We start from the raw sequence: 26,238 nt of genomic DNA, 5'->3' as shown, positions 1-26,238 counted from the left end.
CTATCTTTTTATCTCCCTGTCTACTTCTTTCTCAGCCTTTATCTTTTTTCTCTCTTTCTTCTCTATCTATTTCTCTCTTTCTTTCTATTTCTTTCTCTCTCTGTACTCATTCTCTCACCCATCGGAGTTATTGCATACCACGCAGAAAAAATTAGGCGCATGTGTTCTGCGAGCGAAGCAGAACACAAAGAAGAGGACAAAGAGAGTGCATGCTGGTTCATGATAGATTTCTGGTGTCGCCACACGACAAAGCGAAAAGCTGAACAGCTCCGCTGTAAAACGATGCAATCAGTACAGACCGAACAGCCCCCACGCTATCGCCATGCATGCGAAGCCTAACATGGAGCATGTGAATCACACTGCTTTTCGTAAAACAAGTACAATTTAGGTATCTATTTATGCTTAAACATCACAAAAAACAGCTGACAGTTTTTGCTAAGTGGTTACTGTAGAGTAAGAAAGAAAAGATTTATTCACCTGACATCTTTCTCTTGCTCTAAATTAGGCCACAAAAACACACAAAAACTCAAATGCGGACACGAAAAAAGAAAAAGTGCTTGTCGACTTGTTGCGTGTTTCCACCTGACGAAAATGTCACGAAACTGCATAAATAATGTTGTAGTATGCTCAACAGATAGATTTAGTGGCTTGGATGTGGTAGCGCGAGCTCTCTTAAGGAGCTACAGCACCGAAAACAAGGAATAAAAAGTGGGACATATATGTCCCGCTGTCCAACAAAGGGTTAACAGGAGTTCCGTTTACCGAGAGATGAACAGGGGTGTGGAATTCAAGAATGAAACCAATCATATCAGGTGCAGTAGTTCCACTTAAGCAGCAATTCCGTTTTAAGAGAATTCCATTTACTGAGTCTACTGTACTTAATAACTGATTCAATATTTTGAGGTCATTTAGTTAGTGAACTGCAAAGGACTGTTTCCCAGACAATGAAATGGTCAGAAACAGAGGTACAGAACTGTAATAATCATATGAAGAGTGATAATTCCTTTGTGTTTCATAGACTGGTTTCGGTCTTTCATATTTCCGCTGTATAATATGTTGTCTGTACGGATTTAGTGTTTTAAACAGAAGAATGTGCAGATCAAAGAGCACACTGAAAGAGTTCCACTTACTTTGCAAGCACAAATGGCCACTACTTTCCACTGTGACAAAATTAAATGGCTCTGCACTCAGCCTTCAACCTGATAACAAAGTGAGCTGAGGGCTTCCTGATGGGAAACACTAAATCCCCTTCTTTAGCTGTCAAAGCATTTTTAATAACTAACATAACATGATATATCAGTTCCCAAAATCACCTGCTGCTCGTGATTCAGCCAGATAACATCAGCAGAATTTGTTCCCATGCTCTTACATCTTTGATAACTATGATACTGGCACCATGGTGCTCTGCCACCTTGTTTCAAGTCAGGGGAGCACAACAAAGAACAAAACAGACATCATAGGAACAGCAGGAGGATTTCAATTGAAGTTGCATGTTCGACACTTACATAGAGCTGTCTCATTTTCTTATTGTAAAATTCAGTAGTATTCAAACTTGGACAATTCTTTGCTAGTCCAGCTGGTCCATCAATATTTACTTTAAGATTTGGTGGGTAATTCTAAAGATTCCTCACATCAGAACAAATTGAACTGCTTCAATACTGAAAGCTGGGCGAGTTGGTCTTTGGAAAATAACAAATGGGACGGAGAAACGCTTGTGTTGAGTTTTTCCTTTTCCGTCCCGTTTGTTTGCAAGCTGTAACTTTCCTAAGCTGCTTCAGCAGGTTTTATACCATAATCACTGTAGAGCTTCCAGAGGATGTCGCATGAGTTTGGGCTCTAAATTGTCGAGTGCATACAGTTCTTTGCTTGTTTCAGCATTTTCTACAGCTATTCTCTGTGACATAAGCTAACCATTTGCACTTATCTTAAGATTTAGCAATGTTGTGGAACATCCAGCATTATTACTTTCTGCACCAGCTGGCACTGCCTCTTTTTTTTTTTAATGAACGGAGGAGATGCATTCTCATCTACAACCACCACCCCACACACAGCTGTTCCCACAAATTCTGGGAAAAGTGCAATGATGGCAAAATATCTTGTACACATTTCAAACTAATGACTGCTTCACCGCGTCGTATATATAATGTTCACTTCCCAGTTTATCGCTGTAAATATGCCAGGTGCAAGTAACTGGCAGCACAAATGTTCCATGAGCAAGGTGTGCACTTCGAGGCACATGGAAGGACTTGTCAAAATAGTGCCCTTCTTTTAACATCTCTCAACTCTTTTCTTACTGTCAAAAATGGGCTACAGACAAGTTGTAACATACACTGTGACACACAAAACTGCAGCCTATCCATTGGTGTTTAGAATGGAAGTAAGGCAGAAATAATTGCTAAAGGTTCTAATCTAAATGTTCACAGAAACATAAGAAGTAATAACAAATATAATAATTAATGAGTCATCAAATCACTGGAAGCAAAATATTTTAACGACACTATGTGTGCCCTGCTACAGGTTTTACCTTATCTATTTAAACCAGACCGTGCAAAAAGTTTTACAGCCAAACCTCGTTATAATGAAGTGGCATCGGGACCATAAATTAGTTCGTCACATCCGATATTCTTTGTGACAATAGAGATAAAAATTGGCTCAAACAAATCGACAATCTGGCTTGCACAAAAATACTAGATACAAAAATGCATGTGCTGCGGAGAACAAATTTTTCCACAGTGTCCATGTACGAGAGAGCCATTTCTACCACAGGAGTTTGAGTCGTGGGGAGTTTTTCCCAGTAGCTCCTCAGTCTCCTGGCCATGTCTGCAGCAACTGTGCTGCTTATTTCAGCGGACATTTCCACAACTTTTTAAACCAAATTTTAAACCAAATTTTTTGTGTCATGCCCACATTTTAAACAAAAATGTGGTTGTGAATTCTCTTTCAATATTTGTTCTGCTTTTTATGCTACTTTAGAATTTAGAGCCTCGCGCAAACCAGATATTTCTTCGTCATAGCCAATATTGTCGCAGCTCTTGCATTTTACGTTTTGTTATACGAAAAATAAATGCAACAGAAACCAAGCATGACCAACCAAAGTTCATACTTAGGTCACTGTAACTGATAATTTCGCTATATCAGTATTCGCTATAACGAGGTTCTACTTTAGTACTTATACTTGGTGCCATGTATATTAGTCAATGTCATGCCAGTGAGATGCCCATGGTATGGGGGAACGTTCGCAAATGCGAAAATAAGTACATGCCTACTGTGCAGGGGGCCTTTGTTTTGACTCCCTGCAGAGAGTGCCTGCTTAATTTTATTTTTTTCCTCCATTCTTCAGGCTCCGAAGCAATAGCTGTCTGGTTGGAGAGCATCCATGCTCGATCAGCTCGTCTCTGCATGCAAGTTTTTAGCCCTGTACCTTGAACCGATAGTGGAGCCTTTGAATGCTTCGTACAGTAGTATTGTATAGTAATGAATAAAGGCATACGCAGTGGCTAAAAAGCAAGAGATCAAACTACTAGTCACGCTCTTACAAAAGGTTCGTCTGAAATCAACTGTCTGCACTGGTACTACGAGTCAAACCCCCCATGATAAGCAGGTTGGTTTATGCGGTTTGACGTCCCAAAGCGACTCACGCTATCAAAGATGCCATAGTGAAGGGCTGTGGATAATTTCGACCCCTTGGGGTTCTTTAACGTGCACTCACAGCGCACAGCGCATGAGCCTGTAGCATTTCACCTCCATCAAAGTGTGACCGCAGTGGCCAGTATTGAACTCCTGCCACCATGGTGGCTATGACAAGAAGAGTAAGTTGTACCATGGTCCCTCAATACTTTTACTGGTCATGAAACTCCCACGTAACTCAATGGGAGAGCTTAATACACCGCCCGCACTTTCCGTGCCGCGGCGCTGGCGTAGCTAGAAGGGGGACGAGAAAGCCGGCTGCTGCTGGCCGCCGTTAGCGGAGTGTGGGTGCGGAGTGGTGGTGTTTGTGCTGGTTGCATCCTGTTTTTCTTTTCACAGTCACTTCGTCGTGATAGCGATGCCCAACACCTGCTGTGTGCCGGGCTGTCGCTTGAGATACAAAGGCACCGTCGAAAAAGTCTCCCTGTTCTGTTTACCAGCCGATGCAGAACAACGCGACAGGTGGAAACGTGCAATCCTATGACAGGAGACTGTCGGATTTTCGTTAGACTCCAAGTACGTTCGCGTACGCGAAAAACATTTCGATGCAAGTGACAATGTACGTGTGGACGTGTGCACAGTGAATGGAAACATCGTTTCACTGCCTCGAGATCGACCAAGACTGGTGGAAGACGCCGTGCCTAGAATTGTGTGTGTAGTGTGTATGAATGTGTTAGGAACTTTATGTGAAGTGCGGTGTTCGGAGTGTGTGTGTGTTTGGTTTCTGGATAATGATAGAAACTAAAAGGTGATGCTGTGGGCCAAAATGCAATATTTTGTTTTACTTTGATAGTGCTGTTTGCTGGTGCTGTTGCTGAATCGCGAAATTTTCTAAAAAGGTTCAAGAAGAGTCATGCAGTTTTATGTATAATTGATCAGTTTAAGCTGAATAACTAAGTTGATGGAATCTATGGGTTGATTTCGATCTGCGCTGGTGTTTACATAGAAGGAACAGGCTGGCTAACTGAAACAACAACTTAGAACTCACGGTCATTGCGACAGTATATGGGAAAGGATAAAAAAAAAAAAAGAGCCGCGTATATTAGAACTCGGCAGAGTTATGAAATCTGCAGGAGTAAAATCAAAACCTTTTGCTTGAAAGTTACACATAGTGCCTATATCTAGAAAAAGCAGCTCATGGCAGTTTCACCTCCCCCTCATTTTTTTTAAATCTTCAAAATCAAAAGTGCAAATTATGACACCAAAGGAAAAAAAGGAAAATAACACAAGCATCCCTCTCCGTTTTGTGGTAACTCAATCTGCGCTTTTGATTTTTAAAGCTATGTTTCACTAACAACATCCCCCAAGAGGTACTTCAAAGCTATTAATACCAAGTTAGCTTGATATACAGGCTTGTTTATTGGCACACGAACTTCTATTTGCAGCTTCGTGATGCCCTATAGAATAAAGTGACAATTAGTCGGAAAATGAGCATTACGTGCAACCAGAGCACGGCTACTCCGCAACCTCTAGCGCAAAATATGTTGACCTGTCAGTCATCTAGAACCAGTCACATTGTTCGGTTTAAGCCCGAAAGCGACTATGAGGGAATCAAGAAATGTAGGAACTTCACGAACACATGCGTCACTTGACAGACACCCTCAGTCAAAAAGCCAGCAATCAATGACTGGCAATCTGATAACACACAACATGTACCATATTGACAATACTAATCACTGCTATGATTTGTCAGCGAGAACACAGAGAAGGAAAATATCTGACGAAGTGTATCTGACGGCAAATGCTTCCACGAACATGCGACTGCCCTACCAAGCGCGGCAGATCAATGCCCGGCGGCTGCTACGGTGGCGCCTCTGGTGGCCACTTTTGTCCCAATGTGAAACTTTCTTGGGCGTTTCATGACCAGTAAAAAGTATTGAGGGACTATGGTTGTACATATGCTGTAGCAATGCTATTGAATAAAAGCGACTCTCTGCAGAAAGAAAATAAAGTTGCATTTGACTTTAGTTGAACCAAATAATCAAAGCACTCTAAACACTTAACACGCACCCATGCTTAAGGCATCGTAAAAGTAGTGTAAAAGTAGTGTATACGTCAAAGCAAAAATTATAGAACCAGGCAGAAGCCCCCGTTTTTTCACTATTGCTATCATTTCAAATTTTTTTAGCCGAGTCAACCGAAGTGCAAATATTTTGTTGCTTAAGTGGCAAAAATGCTAGGAGCATCAGATGCCAGCTTTACTGATATCTCCTGTCCACGTTGTACTTCCAAGATTTTCCAGTGCATCAAAAATTTCCACGACTAAAAGGTCAAATTTAGTCTGCATTTCTTATAGTTGCTTATGGAATATTTCTGACAGCAATGTTTACCGGCATGCAGAAAATATTTTTATCATATTTATTGAAAAGTTCCTTGGGTGCTCGGAAAGAGCTAATCCTGTGATAAAAAAAGTGAGGACATTCATACACACTATAATTAAGCAGGCAGAACAAAGGGACTACTTTTAGCAGCAGTAAAAAACATTCATACGGGTCTATAAGCAGTCATCACTCAGCATGCAAAATTGCAAACACATGCTCTCTGAATACTTACAGGCAGGATAGGCTAGAACAAGGCATTAGAAAAAAAAACAAACATTATTGCATAAGAAATGAAAATCATGGCTTAAGAGAACAGGAAATGGCCAAGCGACTCTAGGTTTATAAAGAAATAAGCCCAGGCATGATGGGGCTATAATTTGCCGAGGGTCACTCAAAGGAGAGCCACCCAGAAATGCAACAGCAGGGCCTATGCTGACAATGATAATATAAAAAGATTTGATTGATTGATGAATAGTGTTTCTTGGGGCAAGGGCCAGATATAGCCAACGAGTGCCATGACAATTGGTGATGAATGTCAATCTACTGTCCTTCCAATAGGGACATGCAAACAGTGGATCCCACATGACGATACATTGGCCTAAAACCATATTCTGTGAAAATGGAATAAAATATATCTATGTGGCTAATGTCTGTGACTTCTACGACCACTGAAGTTGGTTGTGAAGGAATAACTAAAATAGGTTGACACAGTAGCACCAGTGCCTCAGCCGAGCCATTGAAACCAAGGGATGGGAGGCATGCCTTCTATAATCATGATTGCATTGCAGCTACAGCCTGCAAAGGAAATGCTGTGCTACATGCCTGGCCAAATAATTTCTAGCATGTCTGTTTCTGCAAAGAACTTTAAAGCTGTCCTAAAATTAAACAAATAAAAGGCGATAAAAATGGCGAGCACAACAGCAACTGTCCAATGGCAACAGTGACAGTACAACAATGGCATAAAAAAAGGACATGGCAGGGCCACACGGCAGTCAAGGCATGAAACCCTACATGGGGACAAATACAATAGTAAGAGATTTTTTTTTTTTTTTCCTATCCCTGCCAAGAAAACGTGACAAACAATGATGCATATGGCTGACACCACAGAAGTTCAAATAACCTTCACGACCATCACTGTTTTTTAGCCCTGCCTGAGCACTTGTGAAATACGCAGTAATGTATTGAAGCACGATAGTGGTCCCCAGAGTTTACGTGATTAGGCCGGAGTAGAGTAGACAAACTTTTTTTCTTTTTCTAACCTATACCTGTCATGTTCTTTCAAATGTGTTAGTGTTTGCAACGAGTTACAACTCTTTTTCTTTCAATTGCTTTTTTCTTCCAGTTTGAATGCATTTTTCTTCCATCCTTGCATAAAAGGAGAATGCGAAATTAGGCACTAGAGCCCCTTAAAAACCTACCAATAAGCCATTTAGTCATGGGCTGCTTGCGAAAATTAAAAATTAAAATTTTTAAATTAAAATTTGCCCTCGCGCTGCCAATTGCTAGCTTTCTGGTTAGCTCGGTTGGTAAAGCGACCACCCCAGAAAGGCGTTGGTCCCAGGTTCGACTCCGGGACCAGGACGAATTTTTCGGCGACTATGAGGCTTTCTTTTGGAGAAATCCGAATGAATTTCCCTGTGGCTTCGTGCTACAAACGGATAGTTGTGTATTTTCCCTTTAACCCTTTCGCCACATTGTGGGATTCCGCAGAACTTATTTGCAGTATGTGTCCAGTTGCTTCGAGTTGTCAATGAATTCGCCCTCACGCTGCCAACTGCTAGCTTCCTGGTTAGCTCAATTGGTAGAGTGACCGCCTCAGAAAGGCGTTAGTCCCGGGTTCGAAACCCGGACCAGGACCAATTTTTTGTTGACTTTGAGGCTTTCTTTCTGAGAAATCCGTATGGGATTTCCTTGTGGCTTCGTGCTATAAATGGGTGTTCCTCTATTTTCCTTTTCTTAACCCTTCCACCACCTTGCGGGATTCCGCAGAAGTGATCTACAATAAAGTTGTTTATATTCCACAAGTGCGATGACAGGGACAATTTTTTTTTTTTGCATCTCCAATATTTAGCAAACATTAGATTCAGGGAATCATATTCTGGGCACATAATGCAAGTAAAAGGCACCTATGATGTCCAGGGGCGGAACCAGGTGCCTACATTGGGGGGAGGGAGTACACAGGCTGACATCGCTGCCTCAGCAGCGCATTTTAAGGGGGTCACACATATTTACAACAACCCAGGCGGGATTATGGTCGGTGCCTAAGATGCCTTCGTTGGAAATTGCATAGGGAAGCAGAAAAGGGTGGAGAGATGAGAAGAGAGGTAGAGGGTGGGGACAAGATTCTCCTTTCCTTCCCCTTTTTGGGCAGTGGTAGCTGAGGCAACCTGACAAAGGAGGTGGACGACAGGGGCACTGAAGAGAGATGGGGGGCGGGGGGGCGATGACCCTTACCACCCTTCCTTTGGATCCACCACTGATGGTGCCATTTTTTTCCTCCTATTTTGCTTTTGTTTACTGTCACACTTCAAAAATAGGCAGTTCTATACATGCTTCTACTTCTACTTTTTGCAGATAAAATTGCATTCCAGATCAGCTAGTTTCCTTCTTACTATCCATATTTAAGCACATTGCATGCAATGTTATGATTAATATCCAAAAACATTAGTACCACAGAGCTCCGAACTATTGCTTGGACAGGAAAGACAACTTGGATGCCTGAAATATTTATGTTCACAATGAGCCCTCTTGTGCATGTGTCTGCCTGGTCTGTCCGAATAGAATGAGAGTGCAGAACCTCTTTTCGTTATGACGTCGACCATGTGTGGGGAAGAAAGTGACATTTAACACCTGACAATGGTCCAACATCATTGCCACAGATAAGTTTAGAAAACAGTTGTTAGCAGCTAAGAAGTCTAAGTGGTGTTGGTTCCTTAGACATTGGTACAACTACTTGAAACAAAATTACATGTTTATTCACAGTACATTAGGGAATGCTCGTTACATGTGACCTTAATAATGAAGTGCAGTGTACATCTTTTAGGGTCAACATTTGCCAATTTTGTATAAATTGATAACTGAACTAATAATAATATCTGGGGTTTAATGTCCCAAAACCACGATATGATTATGAGAGGCGCCGTAGAGGAGGGCTCCGGAAATTTCGACCACCTGGGGTTCTTTAACGTGCAGCTAAATCCGAGTACACGGGCCTCAAACATTTTCGCCTCCATCAAAAATGCAGCCGCCACGGCCGGGATTCGATCCCGCGACCTTCGGGTCAGCAGTCTAGCGCCATAACCACTAGACCACCGTGGCGGGGCGGATAAACTGAACTGCAAACATGCCAATTTGGCCTTGTTTCAAATTGAAGTGTACTCTACAAAGACAATTTTTAGGCCCCATTACAGTGCACACCTACCCTACATAATTCATTGGTCCATCAACTTGCATGTTGCACTGCGGTCTGCACCGCTTGCGGGCAGGCCGCTACATTAGCGCACATGCTTTGGGAGTGCGGGTCGCTCGGCCCGACTTACAGCAAGGCCGAGTGGGATGCGCTTTTGCGCAGCCCAAACCTACAGGACCAAATCCTGGCCGTCCAGTGCGCCCGCGACAGGGCCGTTAGGCTAGACCTGCCGGTCCCAACGTGGGAGTAGCCGGGTGGCGCGGGGCAACCTCTGCGTCTGCACTGGACTCTCAATAAAGTTGTACTCTCTCTCTCTCTCACATACGGCTCTTATGCAGAGACACATATCATCATCATCATCTGTAATGCTACATAAGCAGGTGGACAGCAATTTTTTTCCTTTCATCTTCATCATTTGTTTTGGAGGATGAGAACGTCAGCCATTGAAACAGATGGTTATTAAAGCAAATCACTAGGCACTAGGTGATTTTTAATTAAGTAAATCATGAGGTGTACTTGCACAAAAACGAAACCGCTTTTCTTTGTTTCATGTCATATTTTATGCATGGTAAACACAATCTTGGCATTAATGTACTGCTACACATAGTGTGGCCGGTTATACAAGGTACTGTCGGCGTCAAATGAAATGCGAACAGCTGAGAGTGTGGCCCAAGTGTTAGCAAAGGTATAGTGAGCGCACTCGCACTATCACACCTGACACGAGTGCACATCAGATTCGGCAGCACTGCACGATTCCCCTGCAGTCAGATAATTTTGCCTTTGTTCTAGTTCCAATATTTGAAATGAAGTAAATAAATATAAAAGAAAATAAGGACCAAAAGCGTTCGGCATGCCTACACTGCCCACCATTATCATTATATTAGAACTCAAACACAAGTAAAAATATTGCACTATAGCAGGATCACGCAGTCCTGTCGAACCGAATGTGCATGCCTGCCAATGGTGATGACTGGACGGTGCTCACTATAGACCTTTGCTGATGCTTGGGCCATGTGCTGCGCTGCTCGCGTTTCATATGATGTCGATAGTACATATACGAGATAATCCCCTCACAGAGTGACTATACACAAAAAAAAGTATATATACATGGTGTGTGGCTTTTACTAAATAAAATATTACTTATTAGTCATAAACTAACCTCCAAATTGGTAGAGGTTTACAAATATGTCAGCACAGCTACAATGCACCTTACACAAGCACTACTTACATCCTTGCTGATGGGTCTTGGGGTCCTTGTACAGATGCTCAATTCGACCTGTGTTGAAAGAGCTGGACCTACGAATTATTCCATGAACTTCATAGCCTTTTCCAAGAAGAAATTCCGCAAGGTAAGATCCATCCTTCCAGAAAACAAGAATGCAGAACACGTGAAAAATGTTCACATTATCTCTAAGTATTTCTAAGAACCACACAGCTTAAAATAAATATCTCAGGATAGGATATCATCAGCATTACCATGGGTAATTCAAATGCAATACTCGGCCCAGCTTTTAGTGCCGATGGTGAGTGCTAGGGACACCAATGTGAGGCATTATGTAGAACATGCAATGAAAGTGAGGGCCTTTACGATGTATTGCAAATATATCTGGTACACTAGCGATCACCTAGCATTCACCAGTGGAGAAAAAAGTACCAGATACCCTGTAGGCCGACTATTATGTTTCAAGTGCTGAGCACTATAAAACTGACGCAGCAGAGCCCGAGAGTATCATGGATGCCAAAAAAAGAAATATTTTCACATTTAAAAACTCGGCACCTGCATTTGCACGTATAACTTACGCAGCACAGGTCCCTATTTCAGGTTCACACAGGTAAGTCACTAGATATTAATTGATCTTTCTATACTACTCCTGCAACACTGGACCAACTCCCGATGGCATGTATTCAAGTTTTTTTGTTTTTTTTTTTCTTTTGTGATCGCTATGAACCAAACACTATGCACATGTGGCTTCCAAAATAAGTTCAGTGAAACTTTTTTTTATCTACACGTACTGCAGTTGATGTATACTCGCCAAGACATCAATCATATTGTTGTGTTTTAGCCAATTATAATTATTATAATTGGCCAATTAGTTCATTATGATAAAACCATGTGACTGCACTCATGCAAGTGTAAGAGCCGTGTGTATGGACAGGGGCGAAATAAGCGGCCGTGGCTCTAGGCATAGACTTCACAGCAAGTCAACGTTTTTGACGGCAGCACACGGCAAGGAAGCACATTCGTCCTTGATAAGCGATAGGTTGACGGTACGTGCACATGGTTATTTTGCTGGAGGCACGGTTGAGAGCACTGTAATACGGTAGCACATGAGAGAAGTCACGCGGTTTCATTTCATATTTGGCGGGCTTTCTTTAAACGCCGAAGATCAGCATGCAGCATGCACGTTGCCACAAAAAATTGGATCACTCATTTTGAAATGCTCTCTACATCGCAACGAAATGCACTTGAACATTAAAGATGTTGCATAATTGATGTTAGTTAAAATAAAGCTAAACATAAAAAAATATCTTAAAGAGCATCAGATGACAGCAACCTGCAATTGATGGTTTCATTAAACTGCAGTTAATTACTTTGAAATCCTTGGTTCTTGTTATGCGAAACACCCTGTATATAACATGGTCATTCCATATCAAGTGGGCCCAGTGGTTTTTCGACCATCTCCAACCCCGCTGAAAAAAATTGTGCTAGTATGTGTGAATGTGAGAGGTAGTTATTGAAGTGGTACTTTTCGTCAAAAATTTTGTGATGCCTAGAGGGCGCTTCGAACCCTTCAACATAAGAGTGCCTCGATGTCCTCCTCGCCCGCCGCTTCATACAGAATGGGGACATCCTTTGACAGGGCTCTTGCCGCAACACACCCGTTTTCAGAGCACTGTCTGCCATTTTCATGCCCTGCTCGCGTGTCTGGACGTGGCAGTAGTTGGCAGGAATTTGTTGCAGGTGTCAGTTTGCCGTTCACCGAGTGTTGTCGGGTGAAATGTCCAGTTGTTGTGTGCCACTATGCTCAAAACATTCCAGGAATGGTTGAATTTTCCGAGAGACTCAAAAAGGAAAATTTTTTTGCATGGCGAAGATTAAGCACGACAAGTGACGGCCTAGAAAAAAACCTCATATCTATGCAGTGGAGTTTTGTGGCATACAGTGGTGAGTGAAACATATTTTCCCTTATACTTTATGTTAATAATAATAATAATAATAATAATAATAATAATAATAATAATAATAATATCTGGGGTTTAACGTCCCAAAACCACGATATGATTATGAGAGACACCGTAGTGGAGGGCTCCGGAAATTTCGACCACCTGGGGTTCTTTAACGTGCACCTAAAGCTAAGTACACGGGCCTCAAACATTTTCGCCTCCATCGAAAATGCAGCCGCCGCGGCCGGGATTCGATCCCGCGACCTTCGGGTCAGCAGTCAAGATACTTTACGTTCAAGAGAATGTTATTTTTCTTGAGGAAGAACGATGTGGTACGAAGTAATTTATCAGTTAGGCTAATTACCAGCAGCGAGTTCAAAGCGACGTTAAACGAAACGCCCGGCTGACGTGTACAAATTAGTCCAGGAATGGTTGGACACTGCTACATTTTCCAACAGATCCCTAAAAAATGTCTAGGTGGCAAGGATCAAACGCGACAAATGGCAGCGACACAATAACTTTTATCTACACTCAAACCTCGATATAACGAACACGGATATAACGAATTATCGGTTATAATGAGGTAAATGAAGAATAATCTTGTCATAGACAGTGTTACAAATACACATTTATAACAAATTTTCGGATATAACGAAGTTATTTTCATGGCAGATGTGACTTTGTTATAATGACGTTTGAGTGTATATGCATTGTGTTGCTGTCAGCAACACGAATACACTGCTTAAAAGCAACCGATTTCAAACTACGCGAGGCTGCGCATACGTGAACCTGCATAGTCGTGGCAAAGGGACCTAACAGGCATGCAAGCAAGACATGTGCATGATTGAGCTACAGTGAAATAGTGTCTTGATGTAGATAGCCATAATTCAGACATTTTGTTTCATTCTTGTTGCCTATTGAGATGTAGATTCTGCTTTTGTGTTCTTTTTCCTCCCCTGTCAAGCTGAGCCACGGAGTGATATCGTCATTTGCTTTGTTTAAACATATGACATGATAATTTTCCTAGTTTATGCTCTTATGCCCCAGGAGGTCTGCCAAAGACATGCGAGAAATAACGGTCTATAATAAAAGCATGGATTGTAGTCAAATACTCGAGAAAACAATTACTTATTCATCATTTATTAATGGTTATTTTTACTATATCAACAGGTCCTCAAGGAATTTCATTATCATTGCTGAATAATGAATGTTTCGAAGCAGCACCGCTTTGCCGTGCAAGTCTTCCCGAAGTGCAGCAAAACCAAGTAATATGGTCATTCGACCTTCGATTATCTATTGTTCTGCACTAAGGCCTGAGCAAACGCATTATTTTCCACCTGCAGAGCAAAATCAGCCTGTGTCAAATGACCAAGTTTGAAAAAATAAACTATCACACCACAACAAGCGGTTGCAGCACGTTCAAAAGTGGTTTCAGACAGCAGCATAAGATGACAGCGTCAAGCACCAAATTTCATAGTGCTGTTGGAGTGTAAACCATTCAAAATATTTGTTTAAACATGATCACGCATTAATGCCTTTCCGCAGTCTCCACAAGTCCCCATACTGCCTGCAAACTGCTCACACACGTGCTGGCAACGCACCCGTAGATCGGAGCAGGCATGCAAATGGTGAACACTGTAGCAGACGACGCGGTTGTCGCCATTCTGTATGGAGTGGCTGGTGAGGAGGACATCGAGGCACTTTATTCAACATCACGGTTTGCATAATGGATACCTGAATACACAATTAAAACAAAATGAGGAGGGGTGGCATTTTTGTTGATGAATCTCAATACAAGGAAAACTCATTTTACCACACAACTCTAAAGCCAACTTCCACTTGCACAAAAACAAATGTCCTTTGTATTCACATTTTTATTTTGCTTTCATAAGTTCTACAGGTAAATAGTGCCCAATGGTGGAGAAGACATGTACAGCATAAATACTTGTGCCATGACTCACTTTCGTGTTCAATGATGATTTGCAAAAATCTGCAAGTCTGCTTTCCTGCAATGTGTTTGTCTAACCAAACACTCATTCACAGACTGCTTTTCTCGCTCGTTGTGCTTCTGCTGCTCCCAATTTGAGTGAAAGTGCGTACCCCAAATGAAAGGTTCTTTGTTCACCATGCGTAGGCTAAGGGGCAACAAGGAGGCGTAACAATCCCGTAGTAATTTTTTAAAAGCATTTGTGTGGTTCGATCGCCTACTTTCACTAGAATGGGGTGGGGGAAAAGCACAAAGAGCAAAAAAGCTAGTCTGAATGGGAGTTTTTGGTTTGAAAACAAAGAAAAAAAAAAACTTGCAGGAAAGCCTACTTGCCGATTTTCGCAAACCGTCAATTGCTGTCAAGAAATAAACAAGCAACTGTTCGCTTGCGAGTGTTCACCGAGGAACACACATTATAGTGCCGGCAACCGGCACATTATTGTTTGGAGTAATTGTGCCGGCACAATTGTTCAACCATCCAAAGAATGCAGCTTTTTTGGCCCTTTCGCTGCATGGGTTTGGGAGGCGCAGTGTACTAACGCATGATGCATCCCTCGGGACTGAAAATTTCAATGACCTTTGTTCGAATCAAGCGAGTTTTTTTCTTCGGTGCTTCCTTTTTGTTTTCACTGTTTTAACATTACCATTACTGCTCTGGAAGACCCGTAATTTACTATTAAATAAGAACCGCGTTGATGTCAGCGGCGGGCGCGGAGCAAAGTAGTGAGAACCGCGAAGCGGCACGGCGTAGACACGGGCGAACCGCGGACACTGGCAAAATAGCGAGAGCCGAAAGGACAAAATGCTGGACGTAACTTTAGCAACTGCTGCCGGCACAATATCGGGGAACGGTAAAATGCCGGCTGCCGGTACAATATCCACGGTCCATACAAAACTATGTTCGTCGCAACACAATTTTTCGGTTCCATGGATATTCCTGGTAAATGAACAGGTTAGAGAAACAGGGGCGGTGCGTTGTGCTCTGTCATTTCGAGGTTACGGCGTTAAGGATATTCAACACTCTACGTGGCTACTGACGCGAGCGGCAAGTGTTCGCGTACGTTTGCCACGTATTCGCGAGCAATGGGCCAAGGAAATGGACAGGGAACAACACAAGAAAGACAATCGCGACTCTAGGTTCAATTAAATGATGACTGCTTACTTACCTGCCCAGTAATTCCCGTAATTAACGCCACTTTTCTTTTGGAACCATCCTCCCCTGATGCCATGTTGTGAAACTTCGCTGCACGCATGCAAGCAGAGAAAAAAAGATGCTGATGTAGTATATTCTCCCACAGTAAACAAAACGAGAATCGGTAGGATAAATTGTCAAAAAAAAAAAAAAAACCTTCGTCACCTGAAAAGCGTCCTACTGGAGTTTTTGAGCTACTGGTGATACAGGGCAACGGCGCCAAGCGAAAAAGTTTCGGCTGCTATGATACGGATGCCGCAGACGCCGCCCACATCTATGTCTCTTCTGTCTATGCCTGCCTCTAGCATAGCGAGCTTAGCCACCCTACCCACACAACGGCCCGCCACGGAATACGAAACCTTGTGGACGAGGAGGATCAACCAAATATCAGCGCAAAGTAATACCTCGTAATTTGTCACATATTCTTTTTTCAAAGTGAATTTAGCATTAATATGAATAAAAGTTAATTTTGGGTACGTCGTGGTTGAATATGACGCGCGCTTTTCCGGAATGGGCGCTCCGGTCGGCTCCGGTGTCCGGCACCCTTTTCCGGTGTAGTGGCTGGTGGGTCATTCAGTGCTGTCGGCGGGTTTGGTGCTTTAAAAAAGATGATCTGCGTTAAAGGACGCGCGAGTAACCTTGCTAGTTATGTAAAGGCTTCATCAAAAGCCGTAGCGTCACAAGTCCAGCCGATAAGTCCAGTTGTTGAGGTAAAAAAAGAACTGAAGGTGCCGCCGTCGCCTGCTAAGCTCTCGCATTATGCCCTTGCGAAGTCTTTGCCAACGAGGGAACTGCTTGCTTGCTCGGGAAGCTTTACAGGTTGGTTTTGAAAAGGTTTCCATTCTCAGAATAACTGAGCTTTGCTTTAAATCTTTGCTGCTCAGGAGAGTTGATCTGCATGGTTTGTTTCAATCGTGAGCTCCGTGTTCGTGACCTTGATGGGGAGTTTCGATCGCCGTGTGCTGTATGGCTCGCGGTTTTTATTTCATTAATATAGCCCCAGCCCAAGTACGAATGGCTCACACGGACATCAAGGTGCCCGATTTTTCTGCCTACCGAAGGAAATCAAAGTTGGATCCGGCCAGCTCGTCGCGGGATAGCGAGGTGTCCAGCAAAGTGCAGACCTACCTTATTCTCGGCGGTAAGTTAGAAGCACAACCCTTTGCCATACTGTAGCGTTGCATGCAGAAACCTAAACCAGGTGCCTCATCGAAATTTATTTGCCAGTTTATTCACTTCACGTTTTAGTACATTGCCTCCAGAAAAAAAAAAGAAAAAAACATGCTGTGAGCCTGTCTCCCACATCGAATCGAAGTAGGTATGAATATTGCAAAAATAAATACAATGTGAGAGAATAGCGAAATCCTAAAGCAACATATTGGTGCTTACACTATCTGTCACCGTTTAGTTCACCATTAAGATTAAGTGCAATGCAGCTGAAACCTCGGAAAAGTGTAAGGTGATGTGTTTCTCACCACGAATATGTTGATACTTATGTACAGGCTGTTTCACACTAAGGGGAAAACTCTAAACACACTCCATTGTGCTCCGTACTTAATAGCATACACAGCAATGAGTGTGGAAGAAAATGTCAGCTGTTCCCCATAGATATTGTTTGCCCCATTCGCGTTAGTGTGCTTGTGTTACACTTATGAATGTGCTGTCATCATGGGTTGTTAAGCTGGCAAAAGAAAAGAAAACGCGTGCTCTCTGAAGTATTTAAATGTTGCTAATATCCCGCACAATTCTGGTTACTGTTCACAAAAATGTACCTGCGTCTGATATCATTTTTGTGAACAGGCACAAAACTTAATCATTTGAAAATTTTAATGTGATGTTACTGCCAGTGGTTTTTCACACAAGGGGTGAGGGTAGAAGCTGGCTGATTGAAACCAAAGCCAATACAAACTGTACCATTTATATGAAGTAAACCAAGTTTCATGTTCAGAAGAGTTCAGTGGCATGCTGCTATCTGCCTGTTATGGTAGTTCCTAGGTTTGAAGAGCCTTGGGGGTCTCACTGCATTGTCTCAATGGCTGAGCTTGAAGCTGCAGGTTTGGTTCGTGGCTGCATTCTGATGGAGGGAGTATGTAAACCCACTCATGTGCTTAAATTTAGGTGCATGTTAAAGAACTACAGTTGGTCAAAATTAATCCATAAATTAACCTTCCCTTTATGGCGTCTCGCATAATCCATGCTTGGGACATTCAGCTCTGTAATAGACATTATTAGCAGATCGTCTGCAGTCTTCTCCACATAGGTGGGTGTATCCTGACTATTTGCTTAGAGCCACTTAGTGGGAGCAGCACTAGTGTGCATGGTCACAGCCCGGCAGCAGTAAGTCGAATGTTGCCCATGCTCCACTACAAAACCAATTGTATGGCATCTGCTTGGTTCCTTTGTTGTATTGTAGCCAAGCTGACTACACATCTGAGAGACGTGCTTGCTAGAAAGGCGAAATCAATACAGTTCTGTGTCTTCAGAGCTTACAAAATGTGAGAAGAATGGAGCTTACGCAACACTCTGCTAAAGCTGACTTATTTGTGAGACTTATGAAATTGTGAGAATTGGGGACATTACAAGTTCCTTTCTTGTACTAAGGAAAACCTTTGTCCTGATAAGTTTCGTTTCAGGATACTTTGCATTTTCTTGCTGAATGAAAGAAACAAAGGAAGGACAAGGCAAAAGGCAGCTTCGTTCCAGTGTTGGACAGAGTGCACTGTCCCTTGTTTTGTTATTGTTCTCTTCAGTTCAAGCCTCCACCTTCCAGGCACCCTCTTCCCTACCTTTGTATTCTGTCTGTCTTTGCTCATGTGCATTTCACTGTTATTAAAGTTCTAAATACTAAGCTATTTCCTAATGAGTAGTTTGTAGACATCATGCCTTAGTAGTGACATAGTGCACACTAGTATGACGACCACTGATAATCAGAATTTGGCTGCACATCAAAAAAATTTGTTTAGCTTGTAAAGTCCAGTTTATATAAGCCAGGTTTCTTTTTGGTTTGTTTCCTTAAACAATACAGAATTTTTAAAAATTTCCTGTGGGTAAATAGCATAATTGTAGTCATTGAGCTTGATTAGTCCAAGTGGCAGACATTACTGTGCACTTGTGCAAGAAATCCTAATACATAATTAACCAGTAAAAGAATAGTAATTAAACTTCAGGTAATTACTCTACGACACCTTGTGATTTACAAATTGTTGCCCATGAATTTACAAGGCGACACTTGAACAAATTTTCAGGGTGGCATCAGTTGAGATATTGAATTCCAACGTCTGCAATGAAGTACATAGATATTCCAGCAACCTTTGTGCTTCAGTGCACAAAATAAGATCTTGTTAAAAAGGTAACTAGAAGAACAGGGCATTTTTGCCGCAAATTTGATGGAACATATCTCGAAATGTGCTCTACCCTCAGATTTCATTTCAAGGGGATATGCCTTGCAAACTCACTCGAAAAATTAAATTTTTTTTGGATTGAGTTAAAGAATAAACGAAACTGCAGAACTCAACTTGTTCTCAGTGAAACTTTTATTTGTATTAACGATAAAAAAATTTTAAATAAGAAAAAAAAGGAATTCAAAATAAAAATTAAACAAGGATGTAAAGACAACTACCTAAATCATCTTTGCGCTTATAATGTTGAGGGTAAAAATCCGTGCTCTAAACAAAGGAATGCATGGCTGAAGGGCGTATGCTGTGTAGGCATTGACAGATTGGTGCAGCTATCAAGAACAAATCTTATATTTTAGCTGGTGATTGGCCAAAACCATGGGATTGGCTGGTGCAGCATGTTTGTATTGTGACAAATCTCTTAATTTATCAATGTGGTATTTTAGACGACATTATATTTTCAGTTTTCAATAAGTCAGCTGCATGTTTGACAGTGCACACCCATGCTATATGGACAATGCATGGACGACAGGCCCACAAAAAAATTGCCTACTTTCTCCGTAATTCAACGAGTGCCTTCGAAAGTTTGCAATGCCAAGTCTGGAGTACAGTGCTCAATTTCAAGCTGTGTTTATTGTTAGACAAGAAAATTGGCTTTATCATGGAATCCCTGGTCCGTATGCTTTATTTTTTTGCTCAGGAGAATACACGTTAAACCTCAGCCAATGTAGAAATTTTTTATTACTAAAGGCTGAACAGTGATAAAATATTCTGATGTTACATTGAGCATTGCATATATTCTAGGCATTTAGTTTCATACTAATAGAAAAAAGCACCTAACAAATTTCCTGCTTGTTAACAATAGACAAATGTCACCTAACAGCTGAGAGCAGCCTAGCTTAAAGGAGTACTGCCACAAAAATTTTACATCTTGTTTTTTTATGTTGCAATAAGCAGCTAATGACCCACTTATCGTGGCTGGAAACCTCGTTTGCTCAAGCATGCAACAGTTAATTATTTAAAGACATTTTTGTAGTGCCCAGTCACAGTTTCGGTTTCAGAGAGTGCCGAGAGAGGCAGGACCTAGCAGTGTTTTTATGTAAACATAGCTGGCTACATGAGCGCACAAAACCGCATGCATGTGAGCACGGCTTTGACAACTTTTTTTAACAAAGGCTCCCTGGATGCTGCCATAATCAGCTCTAGGATGTTGTAAATATGCATGACCCCCCAAAAATGCACGGCTAAGGCAAGGATGTCAGCCTGCGTACTCTCACACAAGTCTATAATGGAGGTCCCTCTTTCCATTGAAAAGGTCTCTTAGGAGTGAGCGCTTGCAAGAAGCATGGCAGCCAACACACTCGTGATGCCGGTTGTTGTCGGTTGTTTACATTCAAAACAAGTTGGTGTCAGTGTCGTGAGGTGGTGCGTTTCGCATGTAGTTGTGTGACACGCATCTTAAAATTGGTTTTAAGTATGTTCTAGGCTATATTAGCTGTTCTTATTTTGTAGATGATGAGTGTGTGTCCACACAAATCTATCCCACAAGTTATCTCTCCTTCAAAACTTTGTGTCAGTACTCCTTTAAGAACGCATTCTACAAAATAGCAGTGCAATGTATCATATTTTTTCTTATTCTTGACATGGTTCAGAATTTTTTCTAGTGTATTGTCATGTATGTGTTGCACTCTTTTATATGTTGTACTTAGGTGTTGTACACGTGTGCCCACACAATTCATACTGCATGGAAGCTTGAAAACTCTGCATAACAACTGATTCTCAACTTGAAAATGAATGTCCTGCAGAGCAAACGGAAGAGATGCAATGCATGAGTGCACTTGTTTAGTCTCGGAAATTGTCTGAACTAAGTGGGCATTCCAGATTCTTATTTGAGTCGATTTGAATGCAGATTTTTGTTTAACATAGCTTGAAGAGAGATTTTATTTGTTGGGAAACTATTTTCAAAAATAACAGTGCTATGCAGTGGCAAAGGATATTTGCAATTTGTAGTTGCATCTGTATGCAGCTGGAGCTGTGGGGGGCACCTATGCTGCCAAATCCCTCGTGACGAAATTTGTGATGGCCCTGGCTGCCTCGGCTGATGTCCTGGCCATGGCCAAACTCGAGGTGAAGCTGAGTGATATTCCGGAAGGCAAGAATGCTACCTTCAAGTGGCGTGGAAAGCCGCTGTTTGTACGTCATCGGACAAGTGAGGAAATCAGCAGGGAAGCTTCTGTCGACTTGGCCTCTCTACGGGATCCACAGGATGACAAAGAACGGACACAGAACCCAGAGTGGCTGATTGTCTTGGGTATGCATTTTTCTTGGAACATTTCTCGCACTACTTCAGAGACATTACAATAGCTAAAAGTTGAAACCTTGGTGTGCAAGAATGCCATACTTTTTCAGTGAAGGCTGTGTTTACTTGCATGTTATAATTGTGTTTGGCTTCTTTGACAACATTGCCCCATTTGTGCTTTTTTTTAACAATTCTGATAGCTTACAAGATTTCTTAGCACTGGGAGTGTTGTCTCATATAGTTGACATCCTTAACTTTTTTTTTAATAGCAGTCCTTGCTGCCATTTAACTTGTGAAAGAAGGTATGGTAGTCGAGCATATTAAAGGATTTTCTTGCATTACCCCCTTACGCAATGCCTCTAGGGGCCTGTAAGGTACTTTTTTTAAAATAAATAAATAAATAAATAAATTAGCACTGTAAAACTTGCCTCATATTGTCAATATTGTCGTAGCCTTTCATGATTGTTTTGTTAATCAGCACTTATGTCATATACATATTAGCAGAGGTGTGCAAATATTCATATTGAATTCAAAAACCACATATATGAAAACTGTAAAATATTAGAAGTGATTCAAACATTCAGAAAGATGGGATATTTGATTCAGATAACTCACTGAAAATCACAGACAACCCTATAACATTGAGCATCTTCTTCAAGCAACTATCTGCTCAGCAGCTTGTGTGGCTTGGTGGTGTTGGCGCTAGTGTAAGCATATGTACTGCACACTTCCAATAGATGACAATGAAAACACACCGTGCAAACGTTCACTTCACTGCTGCTGCCATGTGCTTCAAGTGCATGTTGCTACCATAGCATTGCTTTGCAGAAACAAAAGCAGCTTGCCATTGTTAAGTGAAACAAGATACTCACAGCACCCGTGCATGATCAGGAGCAGTGCGGGCATGAAAAAGCCTCACTGTGCACGCACTCCCAAGGGCAAATGCACGTGTACGGTACATCAAGCATCCTGGCAGTGACGAGTGAGCTTAGTAGGCAACATGCTGCACAATGATAGCTAGGGACGATTGGCTCTACACAACAGCGTGAACTGCATTTCGTGAAGTGGTGCCGGTTTTCGTTCATAAGCAGATCGCTCTGCAAACGAGCGCACACATTGGGGAAAGCTGGCTGACTCGTCCGCTCTGGCTGTTGCCATGTTAACTGCTTGTTTTCCCTGTCATATCTACAAAATGCTTCAATGGTAGTGCACGGTCATGCAAGCGAGTCAGAATTTTTTTTGGTAAAACTAAAGACAAGGGCTTGCAGGTTGGTACTTTTGGCAACACTTATTAAGGTATCATCACATTTATTTCTATGTTGTAGCAGTGGTGCATGTCAGGAGATGCTAAACTGCCCTTGGCAATTGATTATTGCATAGTTACGCTGCATTCCTGACAGTGCTTTTACATCCCTTAGAACGCACATCACATCTAGGCATTTTGTACGTGCAGCGTTGTATCTTTTCAATAAATGCTCCTTAAAAAGCTTGTCTTCCATTCCTGTCAGGGCAGGTAAGGCTTGTGGCTTTAGTGTGCGTTCGTAGACCCTGGCACTGCCAGTTGTGATGCTGGCAAAACAGTGAGAGTGCTGTAGAGGCACTGCAAAGGGACTAAGCGATAAACCCTCTGATAACATTGCATTTTAAGCCAGGGTTACAGCTCCTTCAACGGGGGAAACAGTTGCACAGCAACAAAAAAAGAGAGAGATCAAAAAAGAAAAGATAGTGGGGTTTTACGTGCCAGAACCGTGACTATTAGGTTTCACTACCTGACATTCTCTAATGTTCACCTTTAATCTATGTACACAGGTATGGAATTTTGGTATTTTGCTCACTATGAAGTGAAGCCGCTGTGGCTGGGAATTGAAACCCATGCCCTTGTGTTTACCGGCACAATATTATACCTACAAAGCCACCATGACAGGCACAAATGCAGTACAACTATTTGGAAAAAGAAAAAAAAGGAACGAATAGGTTTGTACAGCATGTGAATTGAGCCCAGGCTGTTTTATTCATAAGCCTCCCAGCAGGTATAGATAGTGCTTGACATGGTTATGTGCAATCACACATTTTGTATTAACAGCTTTCTAGTGTATTCTTTTCAACATGAAAAAAAAATCTGTTTTGATTATTCAGTGTTCATTTCAGTATTTGAAGCAAGGTATATTTACCCAATTCATATTAGAAATATTTGATATTTGCACGCCCCTACTTATTAGTCAACTTGAAATTCACCAAAGTGGTCTTGGCGTTGACAGAAAAATTTTTAATGCATAAGCGATTTAATCACTGTCTCTGTATCTGTGGTCGTGTGCCAACTGTGCTCTATTTAGTTGCACACCATTATGCTGCGCTTCTCTACTTCTGTGTGTATTCCTAATCTTGGTATAGACAACTATTTTACCACCTTTGACAGACATCTGCCCATCTTATGACTTTATTTAATCCTGATGTAAATTACAAGGAAGACAGCATTGGAGTCAGCAGCAGTGCTTGTGTAGCTCTGGTACGAGGGGATTCAAGTGAGCTCTATTACAATAAAACTGTGATCATGTTAAGGATCATTCGAAACAAACTAAGGATGAGTGTTGCTTAGGGGAGAGGCATTGCCTAGAAAGAATGCATTTTTTGGAAAGTGATGTGTGCGAGCTATTGAATTGCATAGATCTGTGGGATGTCTGTGCTAAAATTTTAACAGAACCACAAGTGAAGAGGTCATCAAGGTAGCCATCACCGTTCTCTTTTTCATCTGCCAGAGAAATTTTCTTGCTTCGATTTCTTTGGCTAGCTTATGGGACACAGGCTAAATACATAATCACCTTAAAGTGACACATTCCTGATTGATCTCAATCGGTCTGTGTGAAGTTTCATTTTTGGTTTTCATGTAAAACCGTGATGTTGATGAATATGTGCAATTTATGCAGGTGTCTGCACTCATCTGGGCTGTGTGCCTATTGCCAACGCGGGAGACTTTGGCGGCTACTACTGCCCGTGTCATGGGTCTCACTATGATGCATCTGGCCGCATCCGCAAAGGGCCGGCACCTCTAAACCTAGAGGTGCCTCCATATGAGTTTACCACCGACTCAACAGTTCTTGTGGGTTAGCACGTTTAGATGTAGATTAAAACTCCCGGCACAGCCACTGTGCACTGCATGCAGCAGCTGTGTTCTTGTACTGTAGGCACCTGCCAGTAAAGCTACATTGTTCAAATTCTGTCTGAGTACTTGTTCTTGCATCGACTTCATAGTTTTTGCTGATCTAAATGTTTTACTCACTGTGTTAGCCTTGGAAGCTACACATGACTGTGGCATAGTAGCTCAGCCATCTTTTTATGGAACAAAGGTAGTATTGAGTAAATCAATGAAACGGTCAGCACTGCAACATGGGCTGACGATCTGGATGTCCAAAGAAGATTGGAGTTCAGGGAAAGATAGAGGCTTGAAGTGATGAGAGGCTGTTTGGCAAGGAATGTTGCTGGAGCCAGCGTATTGACAAGTGGACTTGTCTTTGTCAGGGCACAGAGAATTTTAATTTGGAAGTGTAATATTGCGCATCATTCTTTGCATCCATTACTTCAAAATTTCTTTTGAAATGAGCACAATTTTTTTTATGCTCTGTTCCTGGTAGCACTTAAAACAGAGCGGTTAAGCCTTAGTTGAGGTACTCATTGCGTAATTTGGGCTAAGCATAACTTAATAAAATATGCATACATTGTTCCAAAATTTAAGCTGAAAATTGCAGTATGTGATACATGGATATGTACTCTTATATCTAATTAGCATATTTTAGTGTGAGAGTGGGAATAGCCCATAGCAACGAGCAGTTCTTTGATTGCAATTGAGCACAGAGAAGGGGCATCCACTGGAATGCTGAATCAGTGTACTGTCTGTTGAAGAGAAACATTGCACAGCCTTCTGGTTCTTCAGTTGCCAAAAATTTTTCTTGCTTAAAACAATATGTGCTCCTTCAAAACTGTATCAGTTGCCAATGAAGTACAGTAGACTCTCGTTAAACGGAACCTGAAGGGACCAGGAAAATGTGTTCCCTTTAACAGGAGTTCCGTTTACTGAGATCAACAGGGGTGCAGAAAACAAGTACGAAAAAAAAAACATATTAGAGGCAGTTGTTCCATTTAGGCAGCAGTTCCGTTGAAGAGACTTCTGTTTACTGAGAGTCTACTGTCTACTACACAATGATGTATAGGCCGTATTTCGCATGGAATGCTACACTGCGAAAATAAAGCCGCAGTATAGGCTGAAATGCTATTTTTGCCAACTTTGTCGCAGTGTTCCTAATGTTCATGCTTTAAATGTTCCCGCCGTGCTTTTATCACTTAGTATATAGTTTATGAATTGCAACCAGCCCTTAGAGTCTGTACAAGAGTACAGTTGCGCTCAATATGACTTGCAACACGGGAGCGCGTGGCCTCAGAGTTCAAAGATTGCGCATGGCTTCAGCTTGTTTTCGTTTGAACAACTACACTCAAACCTCGTTATAACGAACACGGATATAACGAATTATCGGTTATAACGAAGTAAATGAAGAATAGTCTTGTAATAGCTACAGTGCTACAAATAAACGTTTATAACGAATTTTCGGATATAACGAAGTTATTTTCGTGGCAGATGTGACTTTGTTATAGCGAGGTTTGAGTGTAAATGATATTTGCTCATTTGGGTTCATCCCCAAGTGAAGGAACAGCATTTAGTTATGGAAATAAGGGCAAGTGGAAACCATGCGCAGTCTTGGAGCTCGTGAGGCCACGTGCTCACGTGTTGCAA

General features: G+C 41.8%; 2 protein-coding genes and 1 non-coding gene across 3 annotated transcripts in view; 2 read left to right on the top strand and 1 right to left on the bottom strand.

Moving 5' to 3' along the window:
- LOC119378830 (GDP-mannose 4,6 dehydratase) overlaps positions 1–16,052 on the bottom strand; it is a 49,067-nt gene extending 33,015 nt beyond the window's left edge. The window contains exons 1-3 of the mRNA XM_037647852.2: positions 15,927–16,052; positions 15,736–15,812; positions 10,646–10,778 (exon numbers count right to left, since the gene is read on the bottom strand). Coding sequence (XP_037503780.1) covers positions 10,646–10,778; positions 15,736–15,798 — 196 coding nt within the window. The 5' untranslated portion in view covers positions 15,799–15,812; positions 15,927–16,052. The remainder of the gene's footprint in view (positions 1–10,645; positions 10,779–15,735; positions 15,813–15,926) is intronic.
- Positions 7,792–7,865, top strand: Trnal-cag (transfer RNA leucine (anticodon CAG)). Its single transcript has one exon. It is a non-coding gene; the product is annotated as a tRNA-Leu (tRNA).
- A 233-nt stretch (positions 16,053–16,285) lies between the features above and the next one.
- LOC119378831 (cytochrome b-c1 complex subunit Rieske, mitochondrial) lies at positions 16,286–24,670 on the top strand. The gene is made up of 4 exons (XM_037647853.2): positions 16,286–16,580; positions 16,759–16,902; positions 21,183–21,467; positions 24,380–24,670. The coding sequence occupies exons 1-4, from the start codon at positions 16,370–16,372 to the stop codon at positions 24,559–24,561; spliced, it is 822 nt and encodes a 273-aa protein (XP_037503781.1). The 5' UTR covers positions 16,286–16,369; the 3' UTR covers positions 24,562–24,670.
- Positions 24,671–26,238: the final 1,568 nt, after the last annotated feature.

This window comes from Rhipicephalus sanguineus, chromosome 1 (assembly GCF_013339695.2).
Source record: "Rhipicephalus sanguineus isolate Rsan-2018 chromosome 1, BIME_Rsan_1.4, whole genome shotgun sequence".
Classification (NCBI taxonomy): Eukaryota; Metazoa; Arthropoda; class Arachnida; order Ixodida; family Ixodidae; genus Rhipicephalus; species Rhipicephalus sanguineus.
Note: the sequence above shows the minus strand (reverse complement) of the source record. Positions and strands in the feature narration are given on the sequence as shown.